This window comes from Catharus ustulatus, chromosome 29 (genome assembly GCF_009819885.2).
Source record: "Catharus ustulatus isolate bCatUst1 chromosome 29, bCatUst1.pri.v2, whole genome shotgun sequence".
Taxonomy (NCBI): domain Eukaryota; kingdom Metazoa; phylum Chordata; class Aves; order Passeriformes; family Turdidae; genus Catharus; species Catharus ustulatus.
Window position 1 is genome coordinate 2,817,812 of NC_046249.1, and position 14,079 is coordinate 2,831,890.

At 61.1% G+C, this 14,079-nt stretch overlaps 3 protein-coding genes across 3 annotated transcripts; 1 reads left to right on the forward strand and 2 right to left on the reverse strand.

Annotated features, from left to right (window-relative positions):
* Nucleotides 1-114: 114 nt before the first annotated feature.
* Nucleotides 115-5,439, reverse strand: LOC117008250 (microtubule-associated protein 1S-like). The gene is made up of 3 exons (XM_033081929.1): nt 5,310-5,439; nt 3,739-3,840; nt 115-227 (listed from the first exon to the last, which is right to left on the reverse strand). Exons 1-3 carry the CDS (start codon nt 5,437-5,439, stop codon nt 115-117), a joined length of 345 nt encoding a protein of 114 aa, XP_032937820.1.
* Nucleotides 5,440-6,567: 1,128 nt separating this feature from the next.
* LOC117008398 (cocaine- and amphetamine-regulated transcript protein-like) lies at nt 6,568-8,665 on the reverse strand. Its single transcript, XM_033082210.2, has 3 exons — nt 8,102-8,665; nt 6,938-7,021; nt 6,568-6,825 (listed from the first exon to the last, which is right to left on the reverse strand). Exons 1-3 carry the CDS (start codon nt 8,210-8,212, stop codon nt 6,718-6,720), a joined length of 303 nt encoding a protein of 100 aa, XP_032938101.1. The 5' UTR covers nt 8,213-8,665; the 3' UTR covers nt 6,568-6,717.
* A 2,373-nt stretch (nt 8,666-11,038) lies between these two features.
* On the forward strand, nt 11,039-13,011 carry GADD45B (growth arrest and DNA damage inducible beta). Its single transcript, XM_033082208.1, has 4 exons — nt 11,039-11,216; nt 11,305-11,406; nt 11,606-11,819; nt 11,917-13,011. The coding sequence occupies exons 1-4, from the start codon at nt 11,179-11,181 to the stop codon at nt 12,028-12,030; spliced, it is 468 nt and encodes a 155-aa protein (XP_032938099.1). The 5' UTR covers nt 11,039-11,178; the 3' UTR covers nt 12,031-13,011.
* The last annotated feature ends 1,068 nt before the right edge of the window (nt 13,012-14,079 follow it).

Consider the following 14,079-nt stretch of genomic DNA (forward strand, 5'->3'; position numbering starts at 1 on the left):
ATCCCCCCAAAACAGGAATTCCCAGAGCAGAATCCCCTCAGCAGAATTCCCAGATCAGGAATCCCCCAGCAGAATCCCCCCAAAACAGGAATTCCCAGAGCAGGAATTCCCAGATCAGGAATTCCCATCAGAATCCCCCCTCACCTCGTCACACAGGGATTTGTCCGAGGGGTTCAGCAGCACCAGCGTCTCCAGGACGTCCCCGCGGTGGTGCAGGGTCCGCTGGCCTGGGGGGACACGGCTGTGAAAGCCCAAAAAAACCCCAAAAACCCCAAAAAAAACCCCAAAAAACCCCCCAAAACCCAAACCTGAGCCCCTGGGAGGCTGGGGGAGAGACAGGGCTCTGGGTGGGGATTTGGGATTGTGAATAGGGGATTGTGGGTGGGGATTTGGGATTCTGGGTGGAGATCCAGGATTCTGGGTGGGAATATGGGATTCTGGGTGGGGATTCTGGGTAGGGAGTTGGGATCGTGGATGGAGGATTCTGAATGGGGATTTGGGATTCTGAATGCGGATTTGGGATCATGAATGAGAGATTCTGGATGGGGATTTGGGATTCTGAATGGGGATTCTGGATAGGGATTTGGAATTGTGAATAGGGGATTTTGGGTGGGGATTTGGGATTGTGGATTCTGAATGGGGATTTGGGATTCTGGGTGGAGATCCAGGATTCTGGGTGGGGATTCTGGGTGGGGATGTGGGATTCTGGGTGCAGGATTCTGAATGGGGATTCTGGGTGGGGATTTGGGATCGTGAATGAGAGATTCTGGATGGGGATTTGGGGTTCTGGGTGGGGATTTTAGATAGGGATTTGGGATTGTGGATGAGGATTCGGGATTCTAGATGGAGATCCAGGATTCTGGGTGGGGATTTGGGATCATGGATGGGGGATTCTGCATGAGGATCTGGGATTCTGGATGAGGATTTGGGATAGGGATTTGGGATTGTGGATGGGGATTCTGGATGGGGATGTGGGATTCTGGATTCCAGATAGGGATTTGGATTCCCAGCAGAGGGCTCTGCACACCACAGGGCCCAAGGGAAACATTTCCCGTGTCCCTCCTGCCATGGGCAGGGGAGGGGAGGGGAGGGGAGGGGAGACCCCCCCCCAAACACTGCAGGGGGGTTTGGGGGCTCCATTTCCCTTCCCAAACAGGGAAACCCCAACCAAGGGTGGGGAAATGGAACTGGAGCAGCCCCAGCTCCACCTTCCCCATCACTCCCAGAAATCCCATAAATCCCATCCCATAAACCACATCCTAATCCAATCCCATCAATCCCATAAATCCCATCCCATAAATCCCATAAATCCCACCAATCCCATCCTAATCCAATCCCATCAATCTCATCAATCCCATCAATCCTATCCCATAAATCCCACAAACCCCATAAATCCCACCCCATAAATCCCATCCCATAAATCTCATCAATCCCATCCACAAATCTCATCCCATCAATCCCATAAATCCCATCCTATAAATCTCATCAATCCCATCCCATAAATCTCATCAATCCCATCCACAAATCTCATCCCATCAATCCCATAAATCCCATCCTATAAATCTCATCAATCCCATCCCATAAATTTCATCAATCCCATAAATTCCATCAATCCCATAAACCTCATCAATCCAATCCCATAAATCCCATCCTATAAATCTCATCAATCCCATAAATCTCACCCCACAAACCCCATCCCATCAATCCCATAAATCCCATCCCAGAAATCCCATAAATTCCATCCTAATCCAATCCCATCAATCCCATCCCACCCCACAAATCCCATCCATAAATCTCATCCCACCAATCCCATAAATCCCATTCCATAAATCCCATCCCATCAATCCCACAAATTCCATTCCATAAATCCCATAAATTCCATCCCATCAATCCCACCCACCCCACCCCACCGGAAATCCCGAGGGTGGAGCAGGAAGCTGCTCCTCACGTGGGGACACCACGGGGTTTGGGGACACCACGGGCTTTGGGGACACCACGGGGGTTGGGGACACCACGGGCTTTGGGGACAAAGCCAGGGCTGTCCCAGAGCCCCTGGGGGATGGGATGGGGAGGGGGCCCTGATCAACAACCCCCCCTCCAGGAGTGATCTGCACCCTTCTCCTGTTTCTATCCCACATTTCCACTGCTTTTATCCCATATTTCCTCTACTTTATCCCATATTTCTCCTCCTTTTCCCCCATATTTTCCATTTTTATCCCATACTTTCCCAGTTTTTACCCCACATTTTCCCTGTTTCTATCCCATATTTCCCCTGTTTTTATCCCATTCTTTCATTGCTTTTATCCCACATTTTCCCTGTTTCTATCCCATATTTCCCCTGTTTTTATCCCATTCTTTCATTGCTTTTATCCCACATTTTCCCTGTTTCTATCCCATATTTCCCCTGTTTTTATCCCATTCTTTCATTGCTTTTATCCCACATTTTCCCTGTTTCTATCCCATATTTCCCCTGCTTTTATCCCCTATTTCCACTGCTTTTATTCCACATTTCCTCTGCTTTTATCCCATATTTCCCCTTCTTTTTCCCCTATTTCCCATTTTTATCCCATATTTCCCCTGCTTTTATCCCACATTTTTCCTGTTTTAATCTTCTATTTCCCCTATTTCTACCCCACATTTTTCCTGCTTTTATCCCCTATTTCCCCTGCATTTACCCTACATATTCCCTTGCATTTACCCCTCACTTCCCCTGCATTTGCCCTACATATTCCCTTGCTTTTCCCCTCACATTTCCCCTACTTTTATCCCATATTTCCCCTGCTTTTCCCCCACATTTCCCCTGTTTCTATCCCACATTTCCCCTGCATTTCCCCTGTTTTTACCCCATATTTCCCCTACTTTTATCCCCTATTTCCCCTGCTTTTCCCCCACATTTTCCCCATTTCTATCCCACACTTCTCCTGATTTTACCCAACACTTTCCCTGTTTCTATCCCACATTTCCCCTGCCTTTCCTCTGCTTTTCCCCCACATTTCCCCTACTTTTATCCCCTATTTCCCCTGCTTTTCCCCTACATTTCCCCCTGTTTTACCCCACATTTTCCTCTGCATTTACCCCACACTGTCCCTGTTTTCCCCCCACATTTCCCTGTTTCTATCCCACACTTCCCCTGCTGTATCCCACATTTCCCTGCTTTCCCCCCACATATTCCCTGTTTTTCCCCTACATTTTCCCTGTTTTTACCCCACATTTCCCCTACTTTTATCCCCTATTTCCCCTTGTTTTCCCCCCACATTTTCTCCATTTCTATCCCACACTTCCCCTGTTCTACCCCACATTTCCCTGTTTCTCCCCCACACTTCCCCTGTTTTTACCCCATATTTCCCCTGTTTTTCCCCCACATTTTCCCTGTTTCTATCCTAAACTTTCCCTGCATTTCCCCCACATTTCCCCTGCTGTATCCCACATTTCCCCTCCTTTCCCCTCACACTTCCCCTGTTCCCCCCCACACTTCCCCTGTTTCCCCCCCACACTTCCTCTTGTTTTCCCCCCACATTTCTCCTGTTTTTACCCCACATTTCCCTGTTTCTATCCCACACTTTCCCCTGCTTTCACCCCACATTTTCCCCATTTCTATCCCTATTTCCCTTGTTTTTCCCCCATATTTCCCCTGCTTTTATCCCACACTGTCCCTGTTTTCCCCCTACATTCCCCTTGTTTTCCCCCCATATTCCCCCTTGTTTCCCCCACTTTTCCCCCTGTTTTCTCCCCCCTCACCTTTCACAATACTGGAGAAGGTGGCAGAGTGCCTGGACACAAAAAGCTTCAGCTGCTCGTCCAGGTTGCAGCAGGTGAGGTCGATGTCCCACGAGCGGATCCCTGCCAACAAAAACAAAAAAAAAAAAAAAAATCAGAAATTCCAACAAAAATCAAAATTGGAGAGACCTCAAACCCCACCAGCACCACCCCAAAAAAAACCCCTAAAATTGGGGATCCTCGAGGTGTTTTTGGGCTGTCCCAAATGCCCACACCTGCCTGCCAGGTGAGCTCTTTGTGTGACTCACAAATCCCAAATTCCAACCCCCAGGGCACGCAGAGCTCTGCCAACACCTCCTCCAAAACGCTCATTAAGGAATTAAAAGATTTGCAGCTACCTGTCAGCACCACGGGCACAGGTGCAGCGCACAAATGTCTTTTTTAGGGCTTCACAAAAATGATTTTTTAGGAGTTTATTCATAAAGAAACGTGGGTGGTTGTGGGGGATGGTGCAAGCGGGGTTGCACAAGGGGTTGGGGCCGTTTTTTTGGGGCTTTTTTGGGGTGGTTTTGGGGAGGTTTGGGACGGCCTCACAAGGAGGGGAGTGTTGTTCTCATGGTGGGTTTGGGATTTGGGTTCTTGGTATCAACAAAATTCGGGTTTGGGGAGGGATGGGGGGGGACCTGCAGAATGTGGGGCAGGGAAAGAGGCAAAACCTGGGGATCTAGGGGGAAAATCCTGGGGGTTTAGGGGGCAAATTCTGGGGTTAAAATCCTGGGGATTTAGGGGGGAAATCCTGGGGGTTTAGGGGCTCAGATCCTGGGGGTTTAGGGGGATAAATCCTGGTGATTTAGGGGGCAGATTCTGGGGATTTAGGAGTTCAGATCCTGGGGGTTTGGGGGGCAGATCTTGGGGGTTTAGGGAGAAAATCCTGGGAATTTAGGGGTTAAAATCCTGGGGGTTTAGGGGTTCAAATCCTGAGGCTTTAGGGGGCAGATCCTGCAGATTTAGGGCCTCAGATCCTGGGAATTTAGGGGGGAAAATCCTGGGAATTTAGGGGTGCAGATCGTGGGGGTTTGGAGGGCAAATCCTGAGGATTTAGGCATTAAAATCCTGGGCATTTAGGGGACAGATCCTGTGAATTTAGGGGTAAAATCCTGGAAATTTAGGGGTTCAGATCCTGGGGATTTAGGGGACAGATCCTGTGAATTTAGGGGGGCAAATCCTGCGGATTCAGGGGTGCAGATCCTGGGGATTCAGTGGGGCAGATCCTGGGGGTTTAGGGGTCAGGGAAATTATCGGATCCTGGAGCAGCAAATCCCGGAGATCTCGGGAGAATAAAGAGCAGGAGGCCTGAGCTCCCTGAGGGATTGGGGGCAGGAAACGGGGCAGATGCTGGGATTTTACAGAGCCAAACCCAGGAACAACCAAATCCCAGGCAGCAAATCCCGCAAAACCTCGGGAACCTGCGAACCCAACGGGGCCGACCCCACCCCGATCCCCCCCGGGAGCCGCGGGCCCGAGCGGGGCCATCCCCGCCGTGAGGGGCGGGCGGCTCCCGGAGCATCCCCCGCAGCATCCCGCCGTCTCACCTCGCTCCAGCTGCTGCAGGGCGGCGGCTCGCAGGCCGGGCCGGTGGCAGCCGCCGCCCACGATGGCGAGCAGCGAGAAGCGGCGAGGCCCCGCGGCCGGAGCGGCCGCAGCCGCCGCAGCCGCCGCCATCTTCGGCGCCCCCCGCCCGGCCGCTGGCCACGCCCCCTGCGTCACCGCCCGGCGGGACACGCCCACTGATGTCACCGCCAGCCAATGGGAGGCGGTGTAGGGGAGGAGGGTGGGCGGAGCGGAGGTGGGAGAGAGGGGTCTTAAAAGGGCAACGCGCGGGGTGGGGCTGGGTGGGGTCCGCGCGGGTCGGGGGGTGGGGGGCTGGGGTGGGGATTTGGGGTCGGAGATGGGGGATTTGGGATTCTGAATGGGGATTTGGGATCGGGATTTGGGATTCTGGATGGGGATTTGGGATCGTGAATAGTGGATTCTGGATGGGGGATTTGGGATCGGGATTTGGGATTCTGGATGGGGATTTGGGATCGTGAATAGGGGATTCTGAATGGGGATTGGGATTTGGGAATCTGGATGGGGATTTGGGATTCTGGGTGGGGATTTGGGGTCGGGATTTGGGATTCTGGATGGGGATTTGGGGTCGTGAATGGGGGATTCTGGATGGGGGATTCGGGATGGGGATTTGGGATCGTGGATGGGGGATTTGGGATGGGGATTTGGGATTATGAATGGGGATTCGGGATTCTGAATGGGGGATTTGGGATGGGGGTTTGGGGTCGTGGATGGGGATTCTGGACGGGGGGTTGGGAATCTGGATGGGGGATTTGGGATCGTAAATAGGGGATTCTGGAAGGGGATTTGGGATTCCGGGTGGGGCTTTGGGATCGTCAGTAGGGGATACTGGATGGGGATTTGGAATTCTGGATGGGGATTGGGGATGGGGATTTCTAGATTCTGGGTGCAGATTCGGGATCGTGGTTGGAGAACCAGGATTCTGAATAGGGATTCTAGACGGGGGTTTGGGATCGTGAATAGGGGATTCTGGATGGGGCATTTGAGATGGGGATTTGGGATTCTGGGTGAGGGATTGGGAATCGTGGATGGGGGATTCTCAATGTGGATTCTAGGATCCAGGTCTCAGCTCCCTGCCTGTCCCCGCAGCGTTCCCATTCCTGGTCCCCACAGCCTCCGCTGGCCCCACAGCGGGATGGGATCCCCACCCCACCAGGACCCTGCCCAGTGGCAGAGGAGGTCGAGAACCTCAAAATCCCCCCCAAAACAGGCGGCAGGCTTGGATCCAATGGTTTATTGTGTCCCTGGACACCGCCAGCCCCGGGGGCACCGGGAACCGGGGGGGCTGTGCGGGTCCATCCCGGTGCGGGGAGGGGGCTGGGGGCGGGTGGCAGCTGCTGTCCCTCGATGTCCCTCGGTGTCCCCGCTCCCTCAGGAGCACTTGAGGATGCGGAGGTCGCAGGAGGTGCCGGGGGCGCAGCTGCAGCGTTTCCCGATGCGCGCCCCCCTCCGCACCGCGCACGACTCCCAGCGCGCGCACTGCGGGGCGGCACCGTCAGCTCCGGGGCTGGACCCCCCAAAAGGGGGTTTGGGGGTCCCTGAGCCCCCCAGCCCGAGCCCCTGAGCCCCCCCAGACCGAGCCCCGCCGTACCCAGGGCACCCAGCTCAGCCTCTTCTCCAGCGCCGGCAGCTCCCGCGGTCCCGGCTCGTCCAGCAGCTCCTGGAGCAGCCCCGCCTGCAGCGCCGGGACACCGGGAATGGCCGGGACACCGGGGGGCACCCCAGGGCTCCGGGGACACCGGGGGGCCCTGATCCCTGTTACCCCGAGGCTCTGGGGACACCCCAAGGCTCTGGATCTGTGTCACCCTGAGGCTCCGGGGACACCCGGGGGGCACCCCAGGGCTCTGGGGACACCCGGGGGTCCTGGATCTGTCACCCCGAGGCTCTGGGGACACCCAGGAACTCCGGATCCGTGTCACCCCGAGTTCCCCAGCATACCCAGGGATTCTGTATCCGTCACCACGAGTTCCCCGGGACACCAAGGGACTTTGGAACTGCCACCCCGAGTTCCCCAGCACACGCAGGGGTTCTGGATCTGTCACCCCGAGTCCCCCAACACACCCAGGAGCTCTGGATCTGTCACCCCGAGGCTCTGGGGACACCAAGGGACTTTGGATCTGTCACCCCGAGTCCCCCGGGACACCAAGGGACTTTGGAACTGTCACCCCGAGTGCCCCCAGCACATCCAGGATCTCTGGATCTGTCACCCCCGCGTCCCCCAACACACCCAGGGACTTTGGATCTGTCACCTCGAGGCTCTGGGGACACCTAGGAACTCCAGATCCGTGTCACCCCGAGTCCCCCAGCACACCCACGCACTCTGGATCCGTCACCCCGAGTTCCCCGGGACACCCGGGATCTCTGGATCTGTCACCCCCGCGTCCCCCAGCACACCCAGGGGTTCTGGATCTGTCACCCCGTGTCCCCTGTCCCACCCTGTCCCATCCCCACCCTGTGCCTGTCCCATCCCGGCCAGGATCGGGGGGTTCAGGGTCTGTTCTCCGGGTCCCTCCCGCTGTCGGGTGAGCCCTCACGTCCCCCCTCCGGTCCCACCCCCCTCCCTGCAGCTGAAACAGAGCTCAGGATGGAGCAGAGAAGGAGGAAAAATCCAAAATTCCCAATCCAGCGATGCCCCCGTGCTGCGAGGACCCGACAGCTCCAAACCAGCGGAGGGGTCCCGGTTCCCCCTCCCCAATTCCCCAGGGACCCCCCAAGACCCCAAAATGCCCCAAACCCCCCTCCCGCAGCCCCTCACCAGCTCCGTGTCCTCCCGGCTGGCCCGGAGCTCCGGGACCGGTTCGGGGGTTCCGAGCAGGAGCAGAGCGGAGCCCAGCAGGCAGAGCTGGCACAGCCGAGCCCTCTCCATGTCCCCGCTGCGCCTCTGGGAGCTCCGGGATGTGCCAGGCTCGGTTTTATATCCCCCCCTAACCACCCCCAAACCCGCGGTGACGCACACGGGGCACCTGTGTCCCCACCAAACCCCGCATTGTCACCGGGCTGGAGGGGGACACAGCATCCCTGGGGACACAGGGGCCACCAGGCACGGACGTCAGCACCGTGGGCAGGCGGGGACCCCCGGGTGACCCACCAGGCTTCAGCCGCTGCCAATTCCCTGAGCAAACACCGGGAGCGTCCCTCCGGACACGGCACAGACCGGGGGTGACAAATGGCTTTGGTGGGAAGGCGGGGACAGCGGGGGGGACAGCGGGGACAAACAGGGGGACAGACGGGGGAGGTGCAGCTCTCCAGAGTCCCCAGCGCGGCTCTCCGGTCCGGTTCCATCCCAGTCTCCGGTCCCGTTCCATCCCAGTCTCCGGTCCCGTTCCATCCCAGTCTGGTCCCTTCATGTCCCTGAACCCCAAGTGGTCCCGACCCCCCCAGAGTCCCCACAGACACCGGCCCCGTTCCCGGGGGATCCCCCGGTTTCACCGCATCCCCGTGGGGTCCCCGTTGTCCCCCGGTCCCTCCTCACCCCCCTGTCCCGCCGCCATCCCAGCTCATCCCCACCATCAGCGTCACACCCGAGCATCCTCCCCCATCCCCTTCCTCCCCTTCCTCCTCCTCGCTGGGGTTTGGGGGTCCCCGCCCGGAGGGTCCACGGGGAGACCCCCGGAGAAACCGGGACAGGGCGGGGGCACCGCCGGACACCGGCAGGACCGGAGCGTGGAGAACCCCGAGCCCGGTCTGGTGGTTTTAGACCCGGTCCGGTGTCTCGCGATCCTGCTCCAGCTCCGTTTCGGCTGCCCCCACTCGGTCCGGTCCCGGTTCGGGTGCCCTCAGCCCGGTTTGTTGACCCCCACCCCGGTCTCCCCGCGGGTCCCGGGTCCATTCCAGCTCAGCCCCGGTTCCCCGGTCCCGGTCCCAGTTTGGCGGCGCCGCGCCCCGCCCACACCCCGAGGCCCCGCCCACCCAAGGACGCGAAGCCTTCTGGGTAATGTAGTCCCCGTTTAATGGCGCGGGAAGGGCGGGGCGCCCCAGGACTACATTTCCCAGAAGGCTTCGCGGCGGGAGCAGCGAGAGGGCGGAGACAGCGCCGCCTGCTGGCTCGGAGGAGTCGGAGCGGGAGCGCGGCCATCGCTGCGATGAGTCCGGCCGTGCTCGGACACGGGACAGCGCGGGGACAGCGGGGACAGGGAGGGGACAGCGGGGACACGCACGGAGCGCCAGCACCGCCGTGGGCAGGCGGCAGCGGGGGAAACACGGCCCAGGAGGACGCGGCACAGGGAAACTGAGGCACAGCGTGGGCACCTCCCACGGCCCCGGGGGCTCGCGCACCGGGCCGGGCCTGCAGCTGCGGGAACCGGGATGAGGCGATCCCGGTGTGCCCAGCCCCGGGACAGCGCGGGCAGCGGGGCCGTGTCCCCGGCAGGTGGCGGCCGCAGCTCGCAGCTCCCCGCGTGTCCCCGCGTGTCCCCGGCTCGGAGCGCCCCGACCGCTCCCGCCCCCGCCCCCGCCTGCGGGTCCCGCTGCACGGACCCAGCCTCCCCCGCGCCCCGGTGCGTGAATTGCCGCCTCCCGGTGCAGCCCCCGCTCCACCCACAGAGCCCCGGTGCAGCCCCCGGTGCACGGACCGACCCCCCGGTACAGCCCCCACTCCGTGCACAAAGACCCCGGTGCAGCCCCCGACCCCCAGTACAGCTCCGGTCCCACGGACCGACCTCCGCCGTGCAGCCCCCCGTGCATGAACCGGCCACTGGAGAAACCCCCGGTTCCACGGACTGACCCACCCTGTGCAAGAACCGACCCCCGGTGCCCCGACCGACCCCCGGAGCAACCCGCGGTGCACGGACCGACCCCCCTGTGCAGCTCCCGGTGCTACAGACCATCCCCGGTGCACCGACCGACCCCCGGTGCAGCCCCCTGTGCACGAACCGATCCCCGGTGCAGCCTTCGGTACCACAGACCACCTCCGGTACACGAACCGACCCCCGGAGCGACCCCCGGTGCACGGACCGACCCCCCTGTGCAGCTCCCGGTGCATGAACCGACCCCCGGAGCGACCCCCGGTGCAGCTCCCGGTGCACGGACCGACCCCCGGTGCACGAACCGACCCCCGGTGCACGGACCGACCCCCCTGTGCAGCTCCCGGTGCATGAACCGACCCCCTGTGCAGCTCCCGGTGCACGAACCGACCCCCGGAGCGACCCCCGGTGCAGCTCCTGGTGCATTAACCGACCCTCGGAGCGACCCCCGGTGCAGCCCCCGGTGCACGAACCGACCCCTGCAGCGACCCCCGGTGCAGCTCCCGGTGCACGGAGCGACCCCCTGTGCACCGACTCCCCCTTCCCCCCCCGGTGCACGAACCGACCCCCGGTGCAGCCCCCGGTGCACGAACCGACCCCTGCAGCGACCCCCGGTGCAGCCCCCGGTGCACCGACCCCCCCTCCCCTCCCCGCTGCACGAACCGATCCCCCCCCACCTCTCCTCCCCCCGTTCCCGGTTTTGCCGCCCGGCCGGTCCCACGCACTTCCCGGCGCGGGGGGGGGCGCAGTTTCAGGGCGGGGGTTTCCCCCGCGCGCTCTCACCCCCCCCGCGTTTCACCCCACGTGGGCCCCGCCGGCGGCGCCCAATCAGCGCGGCGCCCGTGGGCGGCTCAGCCAATGGGCGAAGCGGGGGCGCCACGCGAGGCCCCGCCCCGCGGCCGGAGCCGATAAAAGGCGGCGCAGGGTGCGGCATCGCCTCAGACCGATCGTGCTGGAGCGGCGGCGGGAGCGCGGCGGGGCCGGGAATCGCGATAGCGCCGCGGTATCTCCGCGATATCCCCGCGATAGCCGCACTCAGGACTATTACACTTGGAATTTGCCTTCTTCTCCCGAGGATTACAATTGCACCATGACCCTGGAGGAGCTGGTGCCTTGCGATAGCAGCAAGTAAGTGTCGGGCGGTCGGGGTGCTCCGGGCGCGGCTCCGTGCGTGTCGCCTGTCGCCGCTCACCGGCTGTGCCGTTCCTCCCGACAGGATGCAGGCGGTGAGCGAGGCGGTGGAGCGGCTGCTGGTGGCGGCGCAGCGGCAGGACCGGCTCACCGTGGGGGTGTACGAGTCGGCCAAGCTGATGAATGTGTGAGTATCGCGATAGGGCTGTGTGTCGGGCGGTGTGTCGGGGGGGGTCTGGTTCGCGTGGCGGGGTTCGCTTAGCGCAGGGCTGGCTCTGGTGTTTGTACAGGGGGGTGACCCGGCAGGATTGGGGGGGTCTGTTCTTCATTCTTATCGCGATAGCGGGAGGGGAACTATCCCGATCTAACCCCCCGCGCCCCCGCAGGGACCCCGACAGCGTGGTGCTGTGCGTGCTGGCCACCGACGAGGAGGACGAAGGCGACATCGCCCTGCAGATCCACTTCACGCTGATCCAGGCGTTCTGTTGCGACAACGACATCCACATCCTGCGCGTGTCGGGCATGCAGCGCCTGGCCACCATCCTGGGCGAGCCCGAGGCGCAGGCCGAGCCCCGCGACCTGCACTGCCTGCTGGTCACGGTGAGCACGGGCGGGTCACGGGGAGGGTGACAGGGAGGGGACACGTGTCGCGACAGTGGTGGCGCTGACCTCGTGCTCTGCTTTCCCCCCCCCCCAGAACCCGCACACGGACGGCTGGAAGAGCCAGGGCTTGGCGGAGGTGGCGAGTTACTGCGCCGAGAGTCGCGACAGGAACCAGTGGGTGCCGTACGTGTGTCTGCAGGAGCGCTGAGCCCGGCCCGGACTCAAAGGGTTAAAAACCTTAAAAAAAAAAAAAAACTTCCAACGTAAAACAGCAGGAAAAAAAAACAAAACCGAGAAAAGAAGAAACAGCGAGTTCCAACCCCCAATCCCCAACACGCACCGATTTTATTTTTGTTTTGAACCGGAGAGAGGAGAGGGGAGCGCGGCCGCTGCGGTGGGGATGGAGGAGCCGGGGCTGAGTGGACACCACTGGCCGGAGCCAGCCGGACACCACTGGCCGGAGCTGCTGGACACTGGCCAGAACCGCTGGCTGGAGCCCGGGTGGACACCGCTGGCCGGAGCCAAGTGGACACTGGCCGCAGCCGCTGACTGGAGCCCGGGTGGACACTGGCTGGACACCACTGGCCGGAGCCGCTGGACACTGGCCGGAGCCCGAGTGGACACCACTGGTTGGAGCTCGGCTGGATGGACACTGGCCGGAGCCGCTGGTCAGAGCCTGAGTGGACACCACTGTCCGGAGCCACTGGACACCACTGGCCGGAGCCGCTGGACACTGGCCCGAGCTGCTGGCCGGAGCCCGAGTGGACACCACTGGCCGCAGCCCGGCTGGACGGACACTGGCCGGAGCCACTGGACACCACTGGCCGCAGCCCGAGTGGACACCACTGTCCGGAGCCGCTGGACACTGGCCGGAGCCGCGCTGGACACTGGCCGGAGCAGCTGACCCGCGGGGCTGACCCCGGAGCTGCCACTGTCGCGATTTTCGGCAGCTGGGACCTGATGGAGGCGAGGACTGCGGAGGGCTGGATTTTTATTTTTTTTTTTTTTTATTTTTGATGTTGTCGCAAAAAACTGCATTTTCCAAGGAATTCTCGCCGTCTGCACAGACGGACCTGCACCCCCCGGGTGCTGCTTTTGCACTTGGACGCCCTGAGCTGAATCTTTTCCAGAGTTTATTCTTCTACCGAGCGAGGAACTGAATTGATTTGCAATAAAATGTCTGACGTGAGTGGTGTTTGCTGTTGGCTCTGCGCTGCTGGAGCCGCTCCCGGCGCTCCTGGGTGGATTTTTGGGGTGGGTTTTGGGGTTTTGGGGTGGGCTCCACCTCCCCTGGGGTTTTTATAGGGCTGGGATTTTATTTTATTTTTTATTTCCCCCCCCGTGTGGCCTCGCTGCCGCAGCTGGAGCAGAAATTCCCACCCCGCCCTTCTGTGGAAAAGGGTTTTTCCAATAAACACACCCACGGCGCGGGGGAAACTGAGGCACGGCCCCGCCCCCTGGAGCTTCCCCCACCCCCGCAGGAACCGCGGTGCGGGGACCCCGGGAAGTCCCCGTGTCCCCAAACCCCCCCCGGGGTGGGACAGGGAGCAGGGACAGCCCCAGGGTCGGGGTGGGGTCCCCCCTTTGTTTGGGGCTCACCTGGGCTGGCCCTGCCCTGTCCCTGTGACACGTGCGGGGTCACACGAGGTGGCCCCGGCTCGGGAGCGGCGCCAGCGCCGGCACGGGGACAGGGACAGGGACAGGGCGGGGCTGGGGACGCGGTGTCCGGCTGGGGACACGGTGACAGCACCGAGTGTCCCGGGTTTTGGGGACGCGGTGCCATCCCGTGCTTTGGGGACGCGGTGACAGCACCGAGTGTCCCGGGTTTTGGGGACGCGGTGCCATCCCGTGCTTTGGGGACGCGGTGACAGCACCGAGTGTCCCGGGTTTTGGGGACGCAGTGCTATCCCGTGCTTTGGGGACACGGTGCCATCACAGACTGTACCCTGCTTTAGGGACACGGTGCCATCCCCTGTTTTGGGGACACGGTGCCATCACAGACTGTCCCGTGCTTTGGGGTCACAGTGCCATCACAGATTGTCCCCTGCTTTGGGGACACGGTACCATCCCGGAGTGTCCCCCTGCTTTGGGGACACGGTGCCATCCTGTGCTTTGGGGACACGGCGCCATCGCAGCGTCCCCTGCTTTGGTGACGCGCCCTGTGCCCTCCTTTGGGGGAAACTGAGGCACGGAGGGACAGCCCCGGCTGAGGCCACCGCAGTGCCACCCCCCCCCTGTGTCCCGGCGGTGACAAGGG

Bases quoted from the DNA above. Each gene is read 5' to 3' on its own strand.
- GADD45B (XM_033082208.1), top strand. From the start codon at position 11,179: ATGACCCTGGAGGAGCTGGTGCCTTGCGATAGCAGCAA. The intron at 11,217-11,304 runs GTAAGTGTCGGG...TCCTCCCGACAG, and splicing joins GTGCCTTGCGATAGCAGCAA to GATGCAGGCGGTGAGCGAGG. The intron at 11,407-11,605 runs GTGAGTATCGCG...GCGCCCCCGCAG, and splicing joins TCGGCCAAGCTGATGAATGT to GGACCCCGACAGCGTGGTGC.
- LOC117008250 (XM_033081929.1), bottom strand. From the start codon at position 5,439: ATGGCGGCGGCTGCGGCGGCTGCGGCCGCTCCGGCCGCGGGGCCTCGC. The intron at 3,841-5,309 runs GTGAGACGGCGG...TTTTGTTGGCAG, and splicing joins CCTGCAGCAGCTGGAGCGAG to GGATCCGCTCGTGGGACATC. The intron at 228-3,738 runs GTGAGGGGGGAG...GTGTCCCCCCAG, and splicing joins CTTCTCCAGTATTGTGAAAG to GCCAGCGGACCCTGCACCAC.
- LOC117008398 (XM_033082210.2), bottom strand. From the start codon at position 8,212: ATGGAGAGGGCTCGGCTGTGCCAGCTCTGCCTGCTGGGCTCCGCTCTG. The intron at 7,022-8,101 runs GTGAGGGGCTGC...CCGGCGCTGCAG, and splicing joins GCCGGGAGGACACGGAGCTG to GCGGGGCTGCTCCAGGAGCT. The intron at 6,826-6,937 runs GTACGGCGGGGC...GCCGCCCCGCAG, and splicing joins GGCTGAGCTGGGTGCCCTGG to TGCGCGCGCTGGGAGTCGTG.